Source organism: Vanessa tameamea, chromosome 23 (assembly GCF_037043105.1).
Source record: "Vanessa tameamea isolate UH-Manoa-2023 chromosome 23, ilVanTame1 primary haplotype, whole genome shotgun sequence".
Lineage (NCBI taxonomy): Eukaryota > Metazoa > Arthropoda > Insecta > Lepidoptera > Nymphalidae > Vanessa > Vanessa tameamea.
This window is the reverse complement of record NC_087331.1, coordinates 9,185,147-9,211,666: the sequence shown is the minus strand read 5'-3', so window position 1 is coordinate 9,211,666 and position 26,520 is coordinate 9,185,147. Positions and strand designations below refer to the sequence as shown.

At 34.2% G+C, this 26,520-nt stretch overlaps 1 protein-coding gene across 2 annotated transcripts; it reads left to right on the top strand.

Annotated features, from left to right (window-relative positions):
* On the top strand, nucleotides 1-25,641 carry LOC113395189 (titin-like). Of its 2 annotated transcripts, XM_064218617.1 has the most exons (19): nucleotides 1-62; nucleotides 265-457; nucleotides 854-997; nucleotides 2,251-2,308; nucleotides 2,584-2,634; nucleotides 2,933-3,039; nucleotides 3,712-4,243; nucleotides 5,286-5,357; nucleotides 6,476-6,575; nucleotides 7,048-7,167; nucleotides 7,364-7,439; nucleotides 7,526-7,695; nucleotides 7,896-8,128; nucleotides 9,215-9,407; nucleotides 9,550-9,680; nucleotides 10,137-10,213; nucleotides 11,060-11,131; nucleotides 11,525-11,788; nucleotides 24,678-25,641. In XM_064218617.1, exons 1-19 carry the CDS (start codon nucleotides 52-54, stop codon nucleotides 24,807-24,809), a joined length of 2,736 nt encoding a protein of 911 aa, XP_064074687.1. In that variant the 5' UTR covers nucleotides 1-51; the 3' UTR covers nucleotides 24,810-25,641. The 2 variants fall into 2 exon arrangements, with proteins under 2 accessions (XP_064074687.1, XP_064074688.1); XM_064218618.1 differs by lacking the exon at nucleotides 5,286-5,357.
* Nucleotides 25,642-26,520: the final 879 nt, after the last annotated feature.

Sequence of the window (26,520 nt, the reverse complement as noted above, 5' to 3'; positions counted from 1 at the left end):
AATTAATTCTGAATCTGTGCAACAAATTAGAACGCAAGTATTTTTGTCAACATGTCGGACAAGTTAGTGTATTTTTATTATTTTAATAATATAACTTGCTAAACTACTAATGTATCTTTATATATAGAATTATTGCTAATACATTATAGACTACTGTTGCTACATTGAAATCTAATACACGAGAACAAGTGTTTTATTTACAATTGAGTTACCAAGAAATTACGTGCATGTGCCTAAATCTATAAGAAATTGTTTTCTTCGCAGCGAGGACTTACTCGGCGATGATTTAGGGGACCACAGTCTCGCAGATTATAACCTCGGCAATGAAGAAGAGGAGCAGCTTCTCGCTGATGATTATGACAGTGGTCCGTCACAAAATGTCCCCAGTTCGAATAACTCTTCATACAGTGAATCAGTGGACACAGTACCTACTAGACAAAGCATTGAATATACTCAGGTACCGGATATGTATTTCCTCAAAAATAACACAAGTTTGTTATAATTAGTTGTTTTCATTTCAAGGATTTATAAATAAAACTCAACTTGAAAACAGCATACAAGGAAAATAGATCGATTTGGTTTGCTAATTATTTAAGTGATATAGCTTTGCCTCGTAACACCATTTAAGTAATCCCGTTCGTAAAAATAAAATAATCTTATTTGATGGATAATTTTTATTACAGTTACTTACACTTTATTTCACAACAAATTTAATATTGAAAAGGTAATAAAAACAAATACCTAATTTGAGAACTTTAAATGTGTTTTTTTTTATTTAAATTAAATAAAACTAAGACAGTATGTTAGAACTAACCTTAATAATACTGTCATTAATTGTACTTTGTCTGATCAGCCCGTGCCATACACACAACCAGAGCCAGAATGTGTTGTACCAAACATAGTAGTGGAAGTACCGAACATGCCACAAACGGAACACACAACATATGCACCATTCAATGAGCCATATGAGCAAGAACATGCAGTACCACCAGCCATTGTAAGTAAAATTTACTCATTCAGCAACATATGTGACTGAAAAGTAATATATAAACTAAACATAACAATATACAATTATTGTTGTGATAGATATCTTTAGTATAAAACATACAAGGAATATATTTTAAAATTATATATATATATATTGAATCTAAAACAATAAGTATGTAAATATTTTGTTAATTATAATGTAAAAGGCAGTCCATTGTGCAGTGAAAGTCTTGGCTTAAATAGTGTTCGAGCTGTTTCTATGATGTCATTGCTCCAAATCATTATTTCTTTAAAAAAAAATTATTGTATTGTGGTATCAAGTTATTTGTTAATCCCCTATATCTGGGACACTTCAATTTTCTTTTGAGAACTCATTTGGCTACATCTCTAGCTTCCATTAGCTTTCTAAAAATTGCGATATTGTCTTTTAGAGAAAAGACATATTAAAAGAGCAATAAAAATTGAAGTGTCAACTAAGTTAAATAATATATTAATATACCATTTCCAGAAGTAACAAGAATACAATGTGCAACCTTAATAAAATATAACAACTTCCTCGATTTAATAAATTCTTCATAATCCGTCGAATTGTCCATAAGACTCAATGTAAAATATACCTTTACATTTTGAACAACCTCTTTATAATGAATTCTCAACTTTCAAGAAAATGTAAATACCTCTAATTAATGTTTTTTTTTAATCCAAAACCCTTGTATAAAGTTCCCACCAATGTATGACCCTTAATCTCATAGTATGTGATTCATAACGCGACAGGTTTCAACACGCTTTTTTTCGTAAAACAGTCATGGTTGTTTGATGGAAAGTAATGCAAAAACTGCTGCTCGTCACTATTGTGAACCACTCTGGCTTGATAGAATAATAAACATTCATCTATCCCAACTTTCTGATATAACATTAACATATTAAACATATATTAAAAGGATAGTTGATAGGTAATATTTTTTTGAGTATTTTGAAACTCCTTCCAGTGTTTATTTTTCTGGTATTTTAGCTTAAACATCCATAGCTTTGCTTATTTGCAGGTTTCTATTCCATATTTAATACAAAAAAATTATAATTAGTTCAATTAAATGTCCAAAAAACCAGACTAGTGTAGAGACAGCTTTATTCCAATTTTTATAATAGCCAAATGTATGATTTATTCTTCTACTACATCCGGTAACTAAAATATCTACCCTTAATTTAGATTAATGAAATTTAGTATCCTAAAATAATTTGACGAATAGATCAATCTGCTTACAGCCGGCCGCCCCTGCGGAGTCACCACAAATCGTACCGTCGGAGATGGTCCCTGCGCCGAGTAAGAGACGACATATATATTATTTAATATTTAACTCTAAACAGATGCGCTTTTGCATGAAATTAGATAGTCATTGACCTTAATATTTTACGATACTCAGTGTTTTTGTGTTCCGGTTTGAAGGGTCAGCCGGAGGATACATATTTGTAATAGACTAGCTTCGAAGGTTCATGTAATGTTAAGTTTTATATTGTCCAAGATGGACAACATGCTTAAGAAAAGTTATTTTAACATAAATGAATAGTAATTTGATACAGATACGTGTGTTGTTTCAGAGCCCGCCAGCCAGCGCTCCCCGCGCGCGCGGAACATTCCCGACTCGCTCGGTGCGTGCTCTCTAATACTCGAATAGATTCAATATACATTTGTAAAGATTTGCGATATAGATCCACCAATTTTTGTATGGGTTTTTATATAAAGTCTACATAAATGTTCTCTGTCGTGGTATTTACAATAAAAAAAAGGATTTATTGTGATGTCAGCTAATAAATGTTTATTTTCCAAGGTTATATTTAACTTGAATTTTTAATGTTAGTAAGCAGGTCAGATGGTGAGATTTTGCATGTACTTTTGGTGCAGATTATATTTAAATAATTTCTCTAACGTATTATTAAAATTCAACAGATAAAGTGTTCGTACCGCGAAATTCATACAATGGTCGCGGCCGCAGCTCGTGGAGAAACCCCCACTACCGACAGAACCATCCCTACAGGCGGAATAACACGTTCAGGGTGAGTCTTTAATTTTAATCTATTTGTTATTATTTCTATATAATGTTGTTATAAAAGTCCATCACCGACGATATTACGGGAGTGTACTCTCGTATCCCACATATTACTCGGTCCACATCCTATATAGCCAGTTGAATGTTATAAAACCTAGTTTAACATCAAGACTCGAAAGAGTGCGAGCGAGACAGACCTATAACGGCTCGCCTGCTTTGTTCTTAATTATAGATCAATGAGGCAGATTAAACTTGTATTGTTATTTTATTGTATCCCGTCGATGAGATTATATCTCTCGTTCAAAACATATTAATGCTAAAGTATTAAGATAATAGATAAAATATTCTATCTATATGTAACATAGATATTTATGTAATTACAATATATAAAAATTAATAATCCTTTAGACATAGTGTAAACTGTACATAAGTGTACACTCTGTGATCCACATAGGAATAGCAATTATTCGTATCCATATTGTTCCCTAAAAACATTTATATCGTTAATAGTAGAAATTATTTTTAATACTACGCTAAATAACAATATGATAATTTACACTATTTAACTTGAAGCATAAATTACCCCAAGAAAACGAGTCATTGAACAACAATTTTTCTTTTCTCATTTAGATCGCCTTTTTTGGTTCAATCCCTAATTTTTTGTTTTTATTACTTCCAGGGGAACTTCGTTCAGCGCCCATCATTCCCTCCGCCACACATTCGACCACAGATCCCAATCCAACCACCAATCAGACCAGATATACCAGAGCATCGTCCGGATTTACCCCAAATGGATCGAGAATTATCCCCCGAGCGACCCCATCCACCCCAAGAAATGATCCAACCTTCGAATCCACAAATTGAGAACCAACCTTACAATCAAAACTTCCAAAGATTCCAGTTCAGGAATGAGGAGAGGCCAAATTTTGGTCCAAACATTCGACCCAACTTCGAACGTCCGATGTTCTACCAGCGTCCTTACAATCCAAGACAATTCGGTCCCAGAGACATGATGCCCAATAATATGCCCCAAGTCATAAGACAACCTTTGCCAGTGATGACGGTGAACCTGCCCAAGGGTAGGGAACCGGAAGTGAGAATGTTGCCGGTTTTGCCCCCGAACCTACCGAACTTACCCCCTGGCGGGTTAGCTGGGAAGAAAGTTTTGATCAATCCTCACTTTAAAGGGAATTTCCAACCGCCTGTCGAAGGTAAGCGTTGCATAAATACATAGTACGTGTATCATAATTTCATCCATTCCATCAAAGAAAACATTTCAACTTATTGCATACAATGATTTTTATTTGGATTCGGGTTATACTTCAAAAGCAATAATAGAATTAATGATATTGTATCTGATATAAAAGTTATAAGGTAAAGTCACAAATGTATCACATAATGAAAATACTCTGAGAGAAACTCGATTATCTACTACCACATACGACCCTAAATACTCATTTTTCTTTTTATAATGTCATATCACCCATATAGATCAGCCTCAGTACTGAAAAAGCTGTTAAGATTTAATAAACACTACAACTGCCATGAACTATATACACGGCCCAATTATAAGCACAAGGACGTGTTCTCTCTACTAGGTCATGTCCAGAGCCGTCTCAAGCTATGCTGGGGCCCTTGGGCACCCATGAATTTGGGGCCCTTTTGCTAGATATTTTTTGGTAAATTGTTGGTTCTTCGGGGCCCTCTCAGGATGGGTGCCCTGGGCACGTGCCCCATGTGCCCTATGGTAAAGACGGCAATGGTCATGTCGGCTTCAATATAACCGGTTCATTCATTGCAATGAGTAAAAATAATTCAACTGAATGGTGATCTTATAACTTATATCGTATATCGATGTAATTATACCAATATTCTTAATTGATAAAGCAACAAAAATGCTCTTAAATCGCATCACTCGAGCTTATCAAAGACTTTGGGTAACTTTGAAAGAAATCGCGTCGAACTTTTTTTTAAAGTGTATAAGGAATAAAAAAAAAAGTGCGAACGGTACTGGTATTGACCAAGTTATAATTTTTTAATATTAAGTAAACCTCACAATGATAAGCTAGAAATTAAAAAAAGGTTTCTTTCTTATGATTTCATTAAATAGGCAGTAGCAAAACTCGTGCTACCTTATTTGGCGCAACATAATTTTCGATTTTGAAATTATTCTCTCATCAAAGTTCGACCAAGGCTCAAAGTTACCCAAGCCAACAGTAGAACAATATAATTCAATAGTATTTTCCGTCATAGGGCTCCCACGATACGTTCCGACGAGAATACAAAAGAGCCCGCCTCTCAGTCCCACTCTGGAGAGCAAATTCGGTAACAGTTCGTTACGTTTTGTATGCACGTGTGATTTTGTACCCTAACACCTTGTAATAAAGTCCGCTTCTCTGCTTTTTATTATCATGCACCATTTTCGCGTTCATTAAGCGTTTCTATGATTTAAGTGAGATCTTTATATTTTTGAGGGATTCCTGGTGGATAAACAGTGAGAAAGAGTTAAATATAAATCCTATTTTTTATCTGTATAGGCAAAGACAAAACAGTTCAGTACCGCTTTCTCCTCTTTGTCATCAGATTATTTATTTTTTTGGCACCTATTGACGAGCTTTAGTGTTATTGAGATAAAAAAAAGGAAATAAAATTAAAAAAAAATAAGTTTTGAAACGTTCATATTTACATATATTTTCTCCTACAATTTACAATAACCATTATTGGAGAATTTCGACCACTGGGCTAACACTAGTAGATATAAATAATTATTACTTAATAGCTACTTATAGTCCCGACTTCGCTTCATTAAAGTTCGTTAAGGTTTAATGCAAATAACAGAGCCTGTTACATGTATAATGACAGATCAATAATTCTTCTCTATGACATTATAATTATAATATAATTCTAAATCATATAAAACATTGACGACAATTTTATACATAATCTTTTGCACCTTTTGTTTTTTTATAGTGAGTTTGCTCTTAATTTAGAAGTAGTTTTGATATTTTTAATTCAATAATTATCATAAAAATATGCTTGTGATATTATTTTGCATGTTTAAGTTCAACTAAATAGAAGTTAGATGTTATCTAGTTTAGTGTTTTATTATCAGTAAGCTGAGATAAATAAATAGTATTAGACATTGTCGTTTTGTCGTTTTAAATGTGCTTAAATTAAATAAAACTATCCGTAAGAATACTTGAATACATTATTTTTATTACTTTGATTTATTACGTAAATGAAGATAAATATTTAAAAACTACGTACAACCTTCTTTTAGACATACTGCTACGTATACCAACTTGTAAGTCGCCGTTAATATATAAATAAAGTACAACAATAACTTATTTTTATAAGCTTTAAATTGACTTCAGAAAGTGAATAGGTAAGATAGGACCACCGCGCCGAGTGTATTCCAATAGTACTGACCCGCCCGCCCGCAGGCCCCATCAAGGACATCGACGACGCGGCGGAGCGGTTCATCGCCGAGCAGCGCAGCGCCCTCGCGCGCGCGCAGCGCCGCCACCGCGCCGAGCCGCAGAGGTGACGCGCACGCACACGCACGCACACGCACACGCACACGCGTTATACACACGCACACATTTACTTACCGCACGCCAAATCAAGGACATCGGGGGACAAGCCCTTCCTTGTAACGGAATATCTGTTTATGACAATTATTTATAATAATGTTGTAACAACTGGCGCGATGCATTTCTTCACCGATGAGCACAACATTTATGTACGATTACATCCATGTGTTCCGCCTTACTAACACGAAAACCATTAAGAAAACGAATCGAGACCGCCTGATCTCGATTCGTTTTCTTGAAAAAAAAATCCATATTATAAATCATTTTTAATTTTGTATAAGTGACAAAAGAGGTGCGTGTTCCATAGTCCTTAATTCTAAATAGAATAATGTTTTTAATAATCGCTTTAGTCTTTATTTTTTATATAAATAATGTCTCAATCCACGTTTTGAAAGTTAATCCATAGATCGCACTCGTTTCAGATACATCGAGAACACGACAATAGAGATAGAGAACGATCTCGCACGCAGCTGCGAGGATCGCGAGCTGCTACGGAAACAGGAGGAGTTCATCAACGCCAACAGAGCCGGTCTGCGGAGACGGTATGCATCTCATGTTCGATTAGTGGTGCTCGGTCTTCGAAATATCTACGATAGTAATTCTAAAGCAAAACTAAAAGTTAAAAGTAAAGTTGAAAAAGAAATAAACTACAGAAATTGCCAAATATTTGACTCGCGATGGATCATACGAATACGAGCATCGCGAGCGTCTCATAACGTGTCCGTGTCCGTGTCGCAGGATGCGCTCGCCGTCGCCGCCGCGTTCGCCGTCCCCGCGCCGCAGCCCCGAGCGCCGCCCGCGGCCCTGCGACGAGGTGAGTGCCTATCCCCCCTCCCCCCGCGGCCCCCCCGCGGCACCCCGCGAGCCGGGCGCGCGAGTGAGACTGACGTGTGTCCGCAGGAGAGTGAGTACCGGCGGCGCGTGCGCGAGCAGGAGTCGCTGCGCGAGCGCGTGCTGCGCGCCAAGGAGCTGCGCCGCCGCAAGAACGCCACCGCCGCTGCCACCGTCGCCGCCGCCGCCGCCATCGCCGCCACCGCCGCCGCCGCCGCGCCGCAGCGCGAGCCCGCCAGGTCCGTCGCACTTACCGCCCGAGGGGCATTGGGGGGGCATCGGTCGCGTCGGTATCGTGAGGAATAGTTAATGTTTCTTGCGGCGCCGATGCTTTTGAGCGATGATAACCACCTCCCGTAGTCTTTCTGTAGCGTAAGAAACTGAGACAATTTTAGGAAAACAATAAAATAACTAATGAACTCACTGTTTGTCGTTACAGAGATAAAGATCATCTGGACAAGGAAGTTCCGAAGGAAGAAATAAAGCAGACGGATGTAAAGGACGTTAAACAGAGCACCGTATATGCAAACGATACTCAGCAAGTGAAGCCGGACACGACGAGAAAGACACCGGAGAGGGAGAAGGAGACGGAGGTGGTGGAAGAAAAGAAAGAGAGGAGAGATAGGTCTCCTATCAAGGTCGTGGAGAGCGCTGAAGCTAATTCTACTTGTGGTGAGCAATAGAAAAAGCACTAACACTAACACAATAGAGTGTACCTTTTCTAAATATATTAACTGTAATCACTGAAGAATACATTTAAAATCAAAAAATATATTACGGAACTAATATAAAAGACGCTACATGTACGAACTTGACTGAACTGAAGTTAGTTCTAAAAAAAAAATTGTAGATATAGTCTATGGTAAAAAACGATAGAAGACCTTTTTTCTTCATTGAAACTTCATTTCATTAGTTTAAAAAATATATACATTTACAGCCGAGCGATGCCGGGGATCGCCGTTGGTGTGTCATAAATATATTCTACAGTTCATATATGTAATCTGTTGTAAAGTTAGTTTAAGTTTGTTTGGTAAACGAGTGGTTCTTGATATTGTAATTGCTTCTACATTATAGAGTAGATAGACAGTCCCGATACTAACAATACGAATAAACGTCTTAATTCAATTGATGGTTGACTTGAGTTACCACCTCTACGTTGTCGTATCGCGTTTCGAAATTGGAACTTTCCGGACAAGCCAATATTTTATTCCCTGAGAATTCCGATGATTCGGCTTAGTAGCACACCACTATGCATTGCAAAGTATAAAAAAAAAAAAACGAAATATCCAATAATAAAAAAATATGCGTATGTAATTTAAAAAACCCGGCCAAGTGTGAGTCGGATACGTGCACGAAAGGTTCCGTACCTTGAATATTTATTTTATTCTGTATTTTAGTATTTGTTGTTATAGCGGCAACAGAATTATATCATCTGTGAAAATTCCAACTGCCTAACTGTCCTAGTTCCCGATGACAGACGGACTGCGGAGTAATAGGGTCCCGTCTTACCCTTTGTGTGGGGAATCCTAAAAACTATACTTTTGATCTACACTCCGCTTACTAATAACATAATAAGAGCGCTGTGTGAAAATATTGAGCGTAAGCTAGATAGTACTTAAAGTAATGCTTCACAATTAATTTTATTTGAGTCCTTTTTTTACTTCCAAATCGTATATTTTGCTGGAGAGTGTAAGATTGTTATGAATTGGATTGTAGACATGATTCCCTGTGCGTGCCGTAACGACAGTGTGCCCGCAGAGACGCTGACGCCGCCGCCGCCGTCGCCCGAGCGCGGCGCCACGCCCCCGCTGCCGCCCCCCGCGCGCGCCGCCCCCGCCGCCGCCGCCGCCGCGCTCGACAGCGACGACGACCTCGACCTCATCCTCGACGACATCGACGACATCCTCTCCGACGACGACGACTCCGGCCGCTTCAAGGAGAAGGCCAGCAAGTTCGTGCCCTTCTGTTTCTCAGACGAACGTGGTCGATTCGGCTTCGGCGCTTTTTACGAAGTTATGAAAAATAAAGACAGTCGTTTTAATCGACACATCATATATGCACATAATGTATCAATATTAAATTTGTTATTTTAGGGATGAAGTACCCAAAACTGTTGAGAAGCAAGTCGACCTCCGCTCCAAACTACCTCCCAAAGTTGCAGAACCCAAGAAACCCAGACAGAAGATAACTTTCAACGACAACAACGAAGATAAAAAAAAGAAAGGTACACTCGTCTACATTTACGTATATAATCACTATATACAATCACAGCAAAATTCTCGGTTTCAAATCCCAGACAGACAATAAATTTTTTTTAGTTTTTAAATAAATTCTCCGTAGCACTTCGGGTATAAAGGATTTTAGAAGTGAGGAACATAACAACTCAAACTCAAGTGCGCTCACTTGTATTCGAGTGAACACGTGTAACTTGTTGTTGTTAAGAAATGCGAAACCGTCACCTGCATTATATAACGATAATAATATCATAAAATACTTAAATTCTGTATTTCCATTAAATTTTACCAATAACATTCCGATAATGATAAAAAAAAAATCTAGCACTGGTTCGAAAAAAACACATCAAATTGAGAAGAATCAGCAAAAAAAAAAACTCTTTGTGATTATTTTTTGTTCACAATAATAATAAATGTAAACATCGTTGATTTTATTATCGTTGCAGATAAATCTCCAGTTCGCCGAGTTGGCTTGGGATCAAAAACGAGCCACGCTGTGAAAGCTGACGCTAAAACCGACAAGGTGATACATTCACACGCGTGCTAGGAATAATGCAATATATCTTTAGTCTATTTCAATCGAAGGAGGAATAAAGATAAACAAACCTTAGACATACGTATTCCATGCGATTTGCTGATGGCTCAGCTATATATCTTTGTTTATAATAGAATACTATTCCATTTAAATACTTATATCCACTTTAATTTTACTGCTAAAGTACCGATAACAACCTCGTCGCCATTCAAAATGGGATATTTTCCCAAATCCATAATGAATATCATAGACAATTTATATTCAAGCTTTCGACCAATGATATCGCGTCAATTTAATGTCAAATGTTGTTTGTCTTCGTCCTGTTGTGGTTGAAATGGACTATATAAATATATATTATTTTTCCACTATAAAAAAAAACGGTTAACATATGTTTTTTACATTTGTTCGAAAACTTGTACAAATATTTTAAATATATCTCAACATTTATCCTAGGACAACGCGTGTAAAGTATTTCTTTTAACTTATACAATATATCAGTTCTATTATCTAGTTAGATCAGGTTATAAGTCGCAGGGTGATTGTCAAGGCCGTGATATTTGGATAGATTTGAGTGTATACAAAACTGAAAACACGTGATTACAATTAATTAATAATATTCAGTATCAATCACACAGCGGACCGAGCAGTGACCGTTTTGATATCAAATGATATTTTCATTATCATAAAATGATATCAACACAAATAAGTTTTACAGGACTTGGATTTTCCCAGGATAGCATCAAATGCGTTGTTTTATTTTTAGGCTTAGATATTTTTATCATCTACTTCATACTTTACTCAAACCGTAATCTCATAAATTTTTCTTCATTTTAGGAAAAATCGAAAGTGGAAGTCAACTCCATTACTATTAAGTCGAGGCAAAAGATTACATTTGACAAAAAAGATGTAAGTAGATTAGATAATGTATCACGATGCCACTCGCTTAGCCTAGGTAGCTCACACTGTAGAGTTGTCATTTTAATTCAATTCCACTCACGTAGAAATCCTGCGACTAAGTGGGAACCTCGTAATATCGACAGCCTCGGTGGTCTAGCGGCTCGATATAAGGCAGCAGATCTCGAGGTTCTGGGTTCGAATCCCAGGGTTGGCCCGAATTTTTCTGACGAAAAATCCTCAGCAATAGCCTGAGGTCTGAAAGTCGGAAGGCACCACCGTGCCTCGGTGCGCACGTCGGTCCTCTGACATCCTGGTCGAACTCTACCCGGTCGGGTCGGATTTGCCGTCCCACCGGATAATCTCGGCACGTCCGGCGTGGGAGTAACGAGCCGCCCCCCTCAGAGCGGGCGCTCGGCGCGGCGCGTGGTGCTCCGCGCGGCGCCCGACAAGTCGGTGTTCGCGCGCATCGACGCCGACCCCTCGCAGCCCACGCCCTGCATCTTCAGCCGCGCCGTGCGCACCGCCATCGCGCCCGCGCCCCCCGCGCCCGCCGCGACCGCCGCGCCCCCCGCGCCCGCCGCGCCCGCCGCGCCCGCCGTGCTCGTGCGCAACCTGCCGCCCGGCATCACGGACACGCGGCTGCGCACGCTCGCCGCCGAGTCGCAGGTAACGAGAGTGTGCAGTGCGGGGCGGGGCGCTTTGCTGGCTGCCGGTCCGTAGCGACGGTCTTGAGGGTAAACGAGATTTTAAAAGCGGTAGATTTTTTAATGAGGACCACGTTGAAATATCGATGTAGTTCCTTAAAAATATATAGATCACATCGGATTAAAATTTTATAAAATATTAACAAAAAATATCATAGGGACACAGAAAAAGCAATTATAAGCATTTTGCTTAAATTAAATTCGATAATCATATTTCGTTTTCGGTAAAAGAATTACGAAATTTATTTGTTGAGATGTCCCTTACTAGATGCTATAAATGTGTGCAATATTTAATTACAATTTGTATTAAAATTTACTTTAAATATATCGACTTTGCCGCGCCCTATGAAATAATTATATATTGTCTATTAGAGGAATTTAATAATTTATCCAAAAGAATGTTTTCCAATCATCAAAGCAAACCGACCCTGCGCACTCGTCGACGACCCACAAATATTTTTTTCTACACCTAGTTTTAGCTTAAGTATAACTTATCCATTGTTCAGGTTAAGCTTTTTTCATCCTCAAAATATGTTATCTGTGATATGAACTGTGATTTTATTTATGTATCTATCATACGTATTGTATAATTATATTAGTAATAAGACATTATTAATGAATATTGCGATTTTTTTATATTTTTACTGTGATTTTTTTTGAGACCAACCATACTTGCTCACTTTATATAAGCCTTTAAAAGGCGTAATATTGCGTGACTAACAATATTTTCATACCATTTAATAAATATTAAACAGCTTTAATAAAACATTAATTTTGATATAAATTGTTATATTAAAAATAATAAATAACATTTCTAAATCAAATCCATACAGGGTTGCCAACAATTTTATTGAAATAAATAAAAATACATGTAATTTGCTGATATAAATAAAAATACATATGATCTGCTACATATTACAATATTACTACGAACAATGGCCACAATTTTACAAAAATGTTTGTTAATATGAATAATATTTAATTTATTTACAATACATCATCATTTTGAATGACCCACTTGTGTAGGTCCACATTTTTTATCTAGCATAGATAATTTTTTTATCTAGCATAAATAACTTCTCTACTTGTATTTGCTAGGCTCTGCATCATTTGTTGTATTACTGCTGGATTCTCTTCAAGAAGCACCAGATCATAGGCAAATCTTAGGTAGTTTAGGCGAGCTCCATTATTGTTCAGCCCTAAGTGGTCCCAATTTAGCTGTCTAAAGATGTGCTCGAGTACGGCGTTAAATAGCGTTGGAGAGAGAGGGCCGCCTTGGCGTACGCCCTTTTTGATAGGAAATATTTTTTCTGTTGATTCTAGTTGAATACTGGCCTTGCTAGATTTGTATATACTCTTAAGTATTTTCTATATAGTTGATCTGGACCCCTTTTGTTCGAGGCTCCGCCATATGTATTGGTTCCTGAGGCTGTCAAATGCCTTTGAGTAATCTATAAACGCCAAGTAGATTTGTTTATTGTATTCGTTATACTACTGTATCAACTGTTTTATTGTGTGAATGTGATATATATATTATACTGAAGTCTTTTCTGAATCCTGCCTGCTCTACGGGTTGACTTTCGTTTAGTGTTATCGATATTCTTTCCACAATTACTTTAGCAAATACTTCGTATATGTTTGATATTAGAGCAATTGGTCTATAGTTCACAACTCGTCTCTAGAGATTTTTTTATATAGTAGAATTATGTGGCACTCAGTCCATTCTTCTGGAATTTGATTTGTTTGTAAGATTTAATTGTAAAGTTTTGTCAGTACTTCTGTTCTTATTGTCCGAGTATTCAGTGTGCAGACATGTATATGTTCAGTGATCTTTTTATCTTGTCTTATCCGTATTGTTTTATTTTTGTGTATATTTGTTTTTGATGGGTTAACTTTAGGGTGTTTCGAATTATAATGTTTTGATTTCGATGGAGGGTGTTTGTCTTCTTCCCCCAAGGTGACAGGCCGACTTGGGGTGCAATTTATGAGTGTTGTGTTTGGTGATGTGATTGTTGAGGTTGTTTGGGTCCGGGTGTCGCATATTATTTTTTTGAGAGATTTGATAATGAAGCTGATCTCCCGTGCTCTACATAGTTCAGAATATTTGGTCTGATTATTTCCTTTGCTGCAGTTTTAGAGGAGGCGTTTTTCAGGGTGGTTAATGTGCTTTGGGTATTACGTGCATTGTCTTTCTTTTGTGATGGTATTTTCGGTGAACCTGAAGTCTCTGTTTTTCTTTTTTCTCTCTTGTTATCATGTGTTTTCTTTATTATAAGTTTATCGTATTTTATGAACTCTATATTCCATTTTTTCTTTTCCTCTTCAACTTGCAGCTGCAGTTTGCGTTTTTCTATTATTTCGTTAGGGTAATCCTCTTTGACATTTACGCCTTCGTGTAGGTTAGATCTGTTTCGCAGAATCATATGTTTTTTCCACGTAGTTATGAGTGAGACTACAACAGGACGATTTTTATTGAGCTCTTTTTTAACGATTCTGTAAATAAATCAAAGGCTTCAAAATGTACTCCCATTTCTAATATGATATCCTTGATGTATTCTACTAGCTCCGTTTCTGTTGTTGCTTCCCCTTCTCCAATGCCAAAAACGACAAGGTTATTTTTGCTCTTATCCTTATCTACGAGTTTGAGTTTTAACTCTAGCTCACTCATTTTATATTTAAGTTGGGCGTTTTCTTCTGTGATCGCTTTAAGTTTTTCGTCTAGTGCTGCCATGACATTTTGTGTTACTGAGGTTGTTATGAGTTTAGTTTGTTGAAATGTACATTTCATGTAAAGAAAAGTTTCCCAAACAATTTGCCCTTACAAAATTATTAAAAGAGTTGAATTTTACTGATATAACTAAAATAAAATACTTGAGCCCCTACAAAATTAGAGTTGTATGTGATAATGTCAACTGTATGAATAGAATGATGACTTGTGAAGATTTGATAAATAAGGGGTGGAAATTTCAAAAGCATTTCAAGTCAATTTGACATATGGTACAATCAAGGACGTGGACCTCGATTTAACGGAAGAAGAAATTAAAATGCGCATTAAATGTGATAGTCGCGCGGAATTAAGTTCAGTGTGTAGATTGAAACGACGCGATGCGGATGGTAACTGGATTGACTGCGAGAGAGTCCGCCTCTGTTTTAAAGGTTCGTATTTGCCTACACATGTCTTCGTGGACAGTCTCCGCATTAATGTTGACTCTTATACATTCCCGATGTCTCAGTGCTCCAGGTGCTGGAAATTAGGACATACGCTATCTAGATGCCCATCAGATAAGATTATTCGCCCTAAATGTGGTGGCAATCATGCAAATTGCGAGACAAAGACGTTTGTTTGTGTTAAATGTCAAGGTTCACATATGGCAAAAAGATCCGCGAGATCATGTCTCAATTTAATTGTACATACAGGAAAGCTCGACAATAAATACAAAACCCAAACTGTGAATACTAGCGTTGATCAAACATACATTCATCCAAATGGCACGTACGCAAATATTGTATCACAAGTGTTTCCTTCTACTCAAGTGGATTCAGAAGAGGAACAAAACGTAAAACACATCTCTTCGGCACAAGTTTCAAGTGAACAGACTAAAATTCCAAGAATAAATCGTAAATCCGAAAATGTACTTAGAAAACATAAAGTGACTAGAACCGAAGCTACAAACCTATCTATAAACCATAACCTGCCTGATTCTAAAATTGAATCTGAAGAATCACATCATGCAAACCTCGAAAAACCATTAGATAGAGACATCAATTTCTCAGAACTATTAAATAGATTAAAGAAATTTTATTTCTCAAAGGCGGATCTTTTCAACAGAAATTAAAGAATTCAATTAAGTGTTGTGTTGAGTGGTTGATTTTAAGTGTTGTTGAAAATATTTCTGATTGGCCTATCCTAAAGTTAATTTTAGACTATTTAAACACATATATTCACAAAGCTAAACATAATTCAGTGGAACGCACAAAGCCTTAGACCTAAATTGACAAGTTTTGAAAATTTACTGTGGCAGGAGAAGATCCATATTGCTGCCGTATGTGAGACTTTGTTAGAGCCAAATAGTTACTTAAATATTAAAAATTACAATATACACCGATGTGATCGTGTTGACTCGTATGGAGGGATAGCCATAATTGTACATAAATCCATCAAATCTCAAATATGCAAAGTGCGCCAAACCAATTCATTAATCCAGATCATCCACGTTAAGCTTTTGAATTGTGGAGAGTTTGATAGATGTAATTTCTGTTTATTGCCCATCTTCAGCCCGAACCAGCATTCATGATTGGGACGCCATTTTCTCGATAGCTAATTCTAAAACAATTATAATTGGAGACTTTAATGGGCATCACACTAACTGGTCACAAAAAATTGACCAAAGGGGCCTTCAAATATTCGATGCGCTTTCTGATAATCAGCTTGTGACCTTAAATGACCGCACACCCACTAGGGTAAAATTAGTTAACGGTGCTCTTCAAGAGTAGTCCCCTGATATTTCTTTAGTAACCTCTGATATTGCGCTAAAATTCACTTATTCAGTTCTTAATGAAACATTGGGCAGTGACCACAGGGTTATTAAAATGTCAACCAATTTCAGACATTCACATCCATCGACATATAAAAGAAATTTTAAAATGGCTGATTGGAATTTATACACGCAAATACTTGAAGACTTGTTCAATAATTTTTCTTGGCTTAATGACCCCCAAAAAGACTACGACTCTTTCGTAGATTATATAAATATAGCTGCAGAAATATCTATCCCTCTAATAAAATTTAATGTAATCCCCACTTCGAACTTCTCCCCTAAGCCGTACTGGAATCAGCATTTATCTAGAGCATTGTCTGAGAGACGTTTGGCTTTATCACAACTCCGTCGTAATCCAATCCCACGTAATTTGGATATATTGAAAGATAAAATTAACTCTGCACAAAACCAGATGTGTAACTCTCAAAGCAAATGTTTTAAAAATTTTTGCTCGTCTGTAAATCAAAAAACTACATCAACAGAGTTATGGCTTAAAATGAAGTGGAAGAATCTTTTTCGTCACTACGCCCAATTGCTTTAATGTCTTGCTTATCTAAAATTTTCCATAGTATTCTTAATAAGGGATTGGAATGGTTCTGCGAAAAGAATAACATTTTTTCGATAAATACTACAGCATTTAGAAAATCATATCAGTATGCGGATAATCTCTCTTACTTTATAACTAAAGCTTCAGTTGGATTTTTGGAAAATAAACCAACTATCGCGTATTTTATTGACATCCATAACGCATACAACAATGTCAATATTACTTCACTAATTTCGATTCTGGATAGTTTGGGGGTAGGGTCAAAATTTTGCCGTTATCTGTGCAATTTTTTAAGCCATAGAATTCTTAAAATGTTGTCTTAAAACGTCAAAATAAAAAAGTGATGTTGCAGTGGATTCCTGCTCATATTGGTCTAGAGGATAATTGAAAAAGTAGATGTATTCGTAAAAAATGCAGCACGAAATGGTATTTACTACCATTGCCTACCACATCATACGGAATTATTATATCTAGCTAAACAAAAATATTACAAATTTTAGAGAGAGTATTTTGGTGAGCGATCGCTGACTAAGGGATCTGGTACGGGGGCATGTAATAGTGTCCTCGCTGACCCGACATCAGAACCAGCGTATGTTTTGTACAAATTAGTGGATGGTGTTTTTAAGAATCGATGTAATTAATCAATTTGTTAAGTTTAATGTTTTGTAAGCACTATGTGAGTGGCATTTTCTTACAGAAAAAACCCTTTTTAAAATAAATGGTTTATTTATATATATATATAAGATTTTTTCTTGTATTCTTTTTATTAAGACGACACAGTTAATGAAACACAATTGAGTTTCTCTGTAAAAAGAGATTTATTTGGATAATTTTACAATAAGAAAGAATAAAATAAAATTTTGTATTTACCTACGAATTTTTACAAAAATAATATTTACATACCTGTAAAAAGAGAAACGACATTTAATGTTTATTTATTAACAATGTCTGTTCCTAAATCACAAGATACTTTATACTTTACTTTATACAATTACGAGATTGATAATATTTTTCATAATTATATTTTTTATAAATTAGTTGTCATGTCACTGCGCGTTCGATGACGGTTGATGCGCGGAATTCAAATTAAAGAATAATACATTTTTTCTTTACATCTCCCCCCCTCCGTAAAGAAAGTCAGGTGAAGATGTTTTTTCATGCACGGTCTTTAATCGTAGATAGGAGCTGGTGTTAGCTTTGAAATGTGGAAAAAAGTGGACTCTGATCTCTTATGTTCAATATTTATTTTGTAAATTGAGTTTGAAATTTTTTGTAAAATTTTGTACGGTCCAAGTTTCAATTCATCAAGCTTCTTTCGATTCAGTTTATTTCCATTTTCTATAAAAACAATATCACCGACTTTGAACTCTATATGTTTTCTATTTTTATCGTAAATTTTCTTGTTATAATTATGTGATTTGATTGTATTTTCTAAAGCTTTTTCCCTAGCCTGGATTAAATCATGGTCAGTCTTCTTCTGTTTCAGCTCATTTGGCAAAATCGTAACATCTGTACCATAAAGTAGGTATTTAGGAGCATATCCAGTAATAGTATGCTCCGTTTCATTGTATTTTTGCACACAGTTGTGGGCTATAGTCGTCCATGCCATTTTAGTGTCATGTTCGTTTATCTTGCACCGGATTTTATTAACCAATGTCTGGTTTAATCTCTCATTTAAGCCATTTGAAAAAGGAGAATTCACTGCTGTAAAAATTATGGGAATATTTTTTTCATCCAAAAATCTTTTAAATTCCTTAGAATTGATACCTGGGTATTGGTCTGATAGTATTAATTCAATACCATCACTTTCTGTACAGTTTCTTATTAATTTAATGAAGTCATTAGCATTTTGAGTACTTGATGTTAGAATATACGCGTACCTGGTAAAATGATCTAATAAAAGATGTAAATATTTCTTTGTTGATCTGGAACCTCCGAAACCTCCAATGGTATCAATAGAGCATATCTGAAAAGGTTTTGTGGCGGGACCCAAGTGGGACATCAACCCATATTTAATTTGTCCTCTTGATTTATTCTTTAAGCATACTGTACAACTTTCACAGATTTTTTTTATGTTTTTAGTCATATTTTCTGCTGTATACACTGAGCTAATCATTCTCTGCATTTGTTTAATTCCTATATGCCCCAGATCTGTATGTACACTTTTCATGAAATCTATGCTAAATTCCTCTGATATAATAATTTTTTCTTTCTTCCTTACTTTTTTGTAGTAAACATTTTGTTTTTTCATTAACTTGTTTTTTCTGCATTGTATATATTCATTATTAACCTGGTCTTTTAGAATATCTTCTAGTGTTATTATATTAACTACTTTTAACTGTTCCTCTGAGTTTTCATTTGGCCCAAGTACCGGGTTTCTGCTTAGACAATCAGCTTCAATGTTGTATCTTCCTGGCGAATATTTAATTTCGAAATCATATTGTGATAAGTAGTATGTTAGATCTCCTAATTCTTCGTCTGTTCTAGATCTTATGTTCATATTTTCCAATGGTTTGTGATCAGAAAATACAGTGAATTTCCGACCTATCAATAGATGTTGCCAATACTTTACACATTCCTTAATTGCCAGACATTCCAGATAGATGGCTTTCTTCCTTTTCTGTACTTCAGTCAATTTTTTCGAAAAGTACGCTACTGGTTTTTCTTCATTGTTATTTTGTGGTTGTTTTAGTACTGCTCCTACTCCTAATATACTAGCATCTGTGTATATATGAATAGGTAGGTTTTGGTCAAAGATTGTTAATATCGGTTGAGAACATAATATTTGTTTCATTTCATTAAATGACTCCTGACATGCATCAGTCCAGTCAAAGGTTTGTCCTTTTCTCAAAAGGTTATGCAATGGTTCCAATTTAATGGCTATATTTGGCACATATTTATGATAAAAATTTATTTTTCCCAAAAATTGCCTCACATTCTTTTGAGTTTTAGGAGTCGGGAAGTTTTTTATTGATATTAAGTTATCTTTCAGTGGTCTGACTGAATTATTTTGTATTATGTGACCCAAGTATTTAACTGTATCAGCTGCAAATGTGCATTTAGAGAATTTTAGTTTTAAGCCTTCGCATTTTATTGCTTCAAAGAGTTTTTCCAAATATCTGATATGATCCGAGAAAGTTTCTGAGAAAACTAAAATATCATCTATGAAACATACTGCGAAATCTCCAAGCTTGTGTTTCCGTATTATATTACACATTATTCTCTGAAATATAGCTGGGGAGGTTTTCAAACCAAATGGCAAACAGGTCCATTGATAGTGTCCCTCCTGCGTCACAAACGCAGTTTTGTGTCTATCTGTGATACGTAAAGGAATTGACCAAAACGCTGAGTTTAAGTCCAGCGTTGAGAAAAACTTGCAATCTCTCGTCTTTAGTATTAGGTCGTCAATAAGAGGGAATGGTTGTGATTGAGGCACAACAATTTTATTTAAGTCTCGAAAGTCGATGCACAATCTTGATCTTTTGTTTTCATCTCTTTTATAAGCTAATGTGACTGGTGCTGCGAATGGGCTATATGATTCTTCTATTATATTTCTTTCCAATAATTTTGCAATTTGATCTTCAATCTCCTTCTTATCTTCTATTGTGCAACGATATGGTCTTTTGGAGCAATATTTTTCTATAAGTAGATCAATGTGTGCTTCATAACCTGTTACCTGTCCTATGTCATATTTGTCCTTTGCAAACACAGACTTATATTTCGAAATTAATTTATCAATCATGGCCTGTTTTTGAAAGTCTAAATGATTTATGCAAATTTTGAACTTTTCTTCAAGTATGTCTTCATTGAAGTTTATTAAATTATCATATTTAATCTCTTTAGAGACTATATCTATTTTGTCTGTTTCCTTGGAAACTATTTCACTTCTTTTTATAGGTAATTTCTGCGTAATTTTTAAGTTTTCGTTTTGAACTAGGTAAAATTCTTTTATACAATCAAGACCCACTAAAAAATCATAATCGAAATTTTCCTTGTCTATTACGAAAACATTCATTTTTTTTTCCACATCAAAGATGGCTATATCAAGTGTTATTACTCCATTTGCCTTTTTAACGCCATTAATCGTTTTTAAATTAGTATTGTTGCAATGACTGGTTTCCTTATTTTTTATTTTTAACAATTTAGAATTTATTAACGAAACGTTAGACCCAGAGTCATAGATTCCAGACACTTCAACATTTTTATTCAGTACTAATTTCACTTTGATCAATGGCGGTACTATTAGTTTTTTGGATCTTCACACTGCAATTCACATTCCAATTCTGAATTATTAACGAGCTTTACTTGCTTTTTATCTTTTTCAGTATTTGAATTTGTTTTAAACCAGCAAGAATCTTCTGAATGATAGCGTACGCCTTTATTTAATTTTTCACAAATGCTACATTTTTTTTTCTCTGGCTTAGTATCTTCTTTCTTCTTAATAAATTTTCTTCTTGAAACTAAATGTTCTAATTTTCCAAGTTCACTAAACAAATTTTTTGTTTCTACGATTTGGTCTTTGTTGATTTTGTCTGTTATAAAATCTGGTAAGCCGGCAGCAATGATATCAATAAGAGTCCCTTCATCTATTGTTTTTCTTACCTCTAGTAAAAGTTTTTCTTTCTTTACTGCATATTCTAGTAAAGATCCTGATTGGTATTTGTAAGATAAAGCATACTTACTAGCAGTCCAACCTCTATTAGCATATGTTTCCAAAAAACATGATTTCCATTTTGACCACTCGGAATGTAAGCTAAGTTTCATCATCATGGAAGAATACCAATCAGTGCATGATTTTTCAAGAAATAATCTGAAGATTTCAATTATTTCTTCTTCTTTTACGATACTAAACCTTGTACATTCTTTTTCAAATACTTCCATCCACTGGTGTGCATTCGAACTTTTACCATCAAATTTTCCAATCACAAACTTGTCAGCTAAATTTTTAATACTTTGTTTTTCTTTGTCTTGTTGATTTTTAACAAATGTTTCCAAAATTTTCACTATGGGATCTTCTGAACACCTTTTACTACCAATAGTCATTTGTTCTTGGGTAGTTTCCTCTAAAAATTGATCCTGAAACATCATGTTTCCATCCTCATCAAAATATGTTTGTAGTATATCCTGTGTTGTTTTTATCCAAACACTTCTAGTTTGATATCTTTTCTTTAATGTATTTTTCACGGTAAAGAAGGTTTTCGAGGTTTGGATATGTTTGTGAAGTGATACTGCTTGATATTCTTCAGGCATAACGAAAACTTTTCCATCTTTTGTGGCAATTGCGGTTATGGCGATATAGTTTGACTTTCCGTCTATTGATGGTTTAATTTCAAATGTAAACTTCAACGACTCCATTTTTTTACAATAAATGTCGTTTTATAAGATTTTTTCTTGTATTCTTTTTATTAAGACGACACAGTTAATGAAACACAATTGAGTTTCTCTGTAAAAAGAGATTTATTTGGATAATTTTACAATAAGAAAGAATAAAATAAAATTTTGTATTTACCTACGAATTTTTACAAAAATAATATTTACATACCTGTAAAAAGAGAAACGACATTTAATGTTTATTTATTAACAATGTCTGTTCCTAAATCACAAGATACTTTATACTTTACTTTATACAATTACGAGATTGATAATATTTTTCATAATTATATTTTTTATAAATTAGTTGTCATGTCACTGCGCGTTCGATGACGGTTGATGCGCGGAATTCAAATTAAAGAATAATACATTTTTTCTTTACATATACTTAATGTTAAAAAAAAATTAAATACATGTCAAAGTTTTGACTTTTGATATAAAGTACACAAAAATTTAATTCTTCTTCAAAATTTAATTAAATAATAAATTTAAAAGTTAGAATTATTGTTTAAATATTCGTTTTGAATAACGTTTGGATAATTCTTTAAACAATGTTGGAATGCGATTTTTTTTTAAATTTTTATGCTATAAATTTCCAATAAATTTTCGCGCGGTTCATAAGCTGCGGCTACCGATATTCAGAAATTTAGATTAGAGTAATTGTTGATTATGGCCTTTTAAATGGTATTCGAAGAATATTGAAAAATTGAGATATTCTGTTGCACAACGTAGCACTTTATTTTTCACCGCAAGGATCGACCACACAGACAGACAGAATATGTTAAATAAAATTATATATTTAACAGTAATAAAGTTTCTTTAAAATTTCCTAATACCCATATTCATTAAGTAAACTTCAAAATATAAGTTTTCCAGAAGTAAACCTCCACATAAATATTCAAAACACTCAAGGAATTATGTTGAAAATGTTCATCGAAAAGCGTTGAAAATAATCCAATAGAAAATAATGCCAGTGAAATAATTCCCGAAAAAAATCAAGAAAATAACCCGGTCGATCCCGGTTATTTTCTACAAATAACGAAATGCATCAGGGAAAATATTCTGAAAATTCCTACGAGGCAACAAATATCCGAATTGATTTTGATAATTAACCGACTTAACTCATCGTTCTTTGAAACAACTATTTTAAACAATATTCAAAGTTTAAAACAAAATTAAAGTTATAAAAACTTCGAAAATAAATTAACGTCACATTTCGACTCAAAAAGCGAAAGGAAAGTGAAGCCTTACAAATGCCAAAGATCATCTCAAAGATAATAAATTACAATTAGTTCGGAAATGCATAATGCATAAAAAGTACATTTTTACAGAAAAACATTACAGAATGGTTGGTCTACTTGTTAAATTTTAATGACAATCTTTATTTACACTGGGCTGTTGTACGATGTGAGTAACACATTTTAAGACGTAAAGAAATCGCATCAACAAAACGTTTGTTTATAAAAAATAATCCATATTTACACCTAATTTATAAATAACATTATAATAAGTGTAGTTTGAATGATCTGTACAAAAGTATATATGTTGAAATTTTGTGCTTTTCATGCTGGAAATTGAATTTGTTCAATTCTAACATACTATTGTATGTAAAGAAATTGTAATTATAACAATTTAGTATTTTAGTATAAATGTGGTTGATTTTTTAATTTTATACAAAAATAATTCTTTTTTTTTTTAATATATATATATATATTTTAATGTTTTAGAAGAAGTAGGAAAAATATTAATGTAAATTATATTGTGCTGTAGATAGTTGCGTTTTAATTAAATTTCATCTTAATTAATAATTGTTTAAAGAAGTTGTTTGTTGTACGACACTATTTATTCATTTTGATCTGATGATGTTGATTTTTTGTAATAGAGGATGGAGGAAACATTCTATTGTCGAGCCTGTAAACTGTTTGCAAGCAAATTCTAAGAATTGTTCTCGTTTCCATAATACGGAACCAGTATTGTACTATAAAGGTTCAAGATAATATTCTAATAATATTAACCAAAGTATAAATATCTTGTGGCTTATATTTTAATAAGACATGTTATGACGAGGGTAGTTCTAAAACTGGCGACGTTTTGTTCATAAAACAGTGTGTAGTAAAATTGGTCGCAAGGTATCACTGATACTGAACTAATGATGTACAATGTTTGTACAGAGGTGAATAAAACATTGTTAAGTGGTGGATGCATACATTTCAGAGAGATATCCTTATTTACTGAATGTCAATTGATCATATATAATATAATAATTGTATTTTTATATAATATTGTATAAATAATATTGTTCCTATTTCCTCTAAATGATATAAATGTATTATTAGTATATATAAGTAAATATAGTCTGAGAGCCAGCAGTCAAAACCAAAGGATTAATGTTGCAGAGCTTAAGTTTGGATAAAGAGGAACGCAGCGCTATTATAATATTCAAAACGGGTCTCGCGGCTGAGAATTTTAAGAAGAAATTCAACAACAAGATGGTCGCTGCCAGTCGTTTGACTGTTACTTTACAATAGACTACATATTTAAGTTAACTGATAGTATTGTTTAACATTCAAATATTTCTTAAGCCACTGCCACACCTGCTAATTGTGATATCGTTACTGTTTTTAATCTGTAAGTAAAAGGCGTTGCAACATACAGGTCTATCGAGTCACAGGTGTCGTCCTAATAATAAAATAGGTATAATGTTACAATCTCGAAATATTTTTTTAACTTATAAAGTTCTTGTGAAATAAATTAGTTTTCGCTAAAGAATTCCATAGACTCTTGTTAATGGACCTTTAAAAACCAGTGTTAATAACACAAGAGTATGTGACAATACGCCTTCTATATGACCAACCTAAAGTTTATGTTACGCTAATCAAAATTTGATTTTAATTTGAATGATGTATAGAGTACCTTCAGCCACTCAGGTGTGACCGTAGCTTTATAAATAATTCCGCACGACTTTGTAAACGATAATTGCCATTAACATTTTTCTTCTTCTAATGAAAATATACTTTATAGATATATAAATACAAACCATGTATAATTATTATTATTAAATATTTGTTTACACTTGTATGAACAAACGCTACAGATATTAACGCGTAAAAACAGAAATGCATAGTTTTTGGTTATTATGCAAGTTATACACGCTGTGAAAATATTTCCTTACGAATCTGTATAAACACTCAAAAGACATTACAACATTTCTGAACGACAAGAATTTAATTTATTTTTCTTTATTGTAATTATGACAAATTACAATATCGATAAACATACATACATTTATGTAACCGAATATATGGTATCCGTTTACAACGACTTGGACATTTTTAATTTTATCATAAATTAAATTTATAGTAAATTTTTTAAATAATGTTTTTGAATAAATTATTAGCCGATTTTAAAAATGTTCTATTACTCGTCATTACCAATAGTACCGACAGCAAAATTATTAAATTTTTTAGTCACTAAATTATTTGTTCAATACTCATGCAAAACAGATGCACGTCGTTTTAAACGGACTCCGTTGTTTCCTTTTTATGACTTGAGGAATATATCGGTGAAAATGTTTCGGTTTCACTTTATTTATCGAGAAATTACCGATCGAAGGCGAACATTTATTAAATACATTTTAAACACCTAGTTCAATCACATGTAAAATTTGATAATTCATATTGATTTTTCCAAATGAAAATAATTTTGAAGCGTTTAACTTGCTTGATCCGAAGCGTTGCCATTTTGCATTTGTGGAAGTCACTATTTGTGATTGATTATATAAATTTTTGTATTCTGTATTCAATATTAAGAAAGTAAATAAGTATTTTATAGTTTTCTGTTTAACAATAGAACGATTTGATTATGTTTTGTTAATGTTGTTGTGGGTTCCTCATAATGTAAAAAAATACTAGTAATTCGCGACAAACTTTTAATTACGTATTTGTGTAATTGTTTTATTATAAAAGTGTATATTTTACATTGATTTTTTGTACACTAAATATGTATCCGTCGCTTATGTCATGGTTGGGTTACAGACATTTTTATTATTAATGTTGTGATTTATTTGAGTTATAAAAAATATTTTTTGACCAAGTATAGTCATGGTGGTATGATTTTAAATTAAATTTAAACGTATCTCAATATATATTTTAAACGAACAAAAAAACCCTTCGCATATTACTGATTATGTATATTAAAAAATTGTATACCTCCTGGATAAATTACAAATATTATTGTATA

What these genes read in the sequence shown, in the direction of transcription:
- LOC113395189 (XM_064218617.1), top strand. An exon ending in CCGCAGCGCGAGCCCGCCAG is followed by an intron (nt 7,696 to 7,895) that starts GTCCGTCGCACT and finishes TTGTCGTTACAG; the next exon opens with AGATAAAGATCATCTGGACA. An exon ending in CTGACGCTAAAACCGACAAG is followed by an intron (nt 10,214 to 11,059) that starts GTGATACATTCA and finishes TCTTCATTTTAG; the next exon opens with GAAAAATCGAAAGTGGAAGT.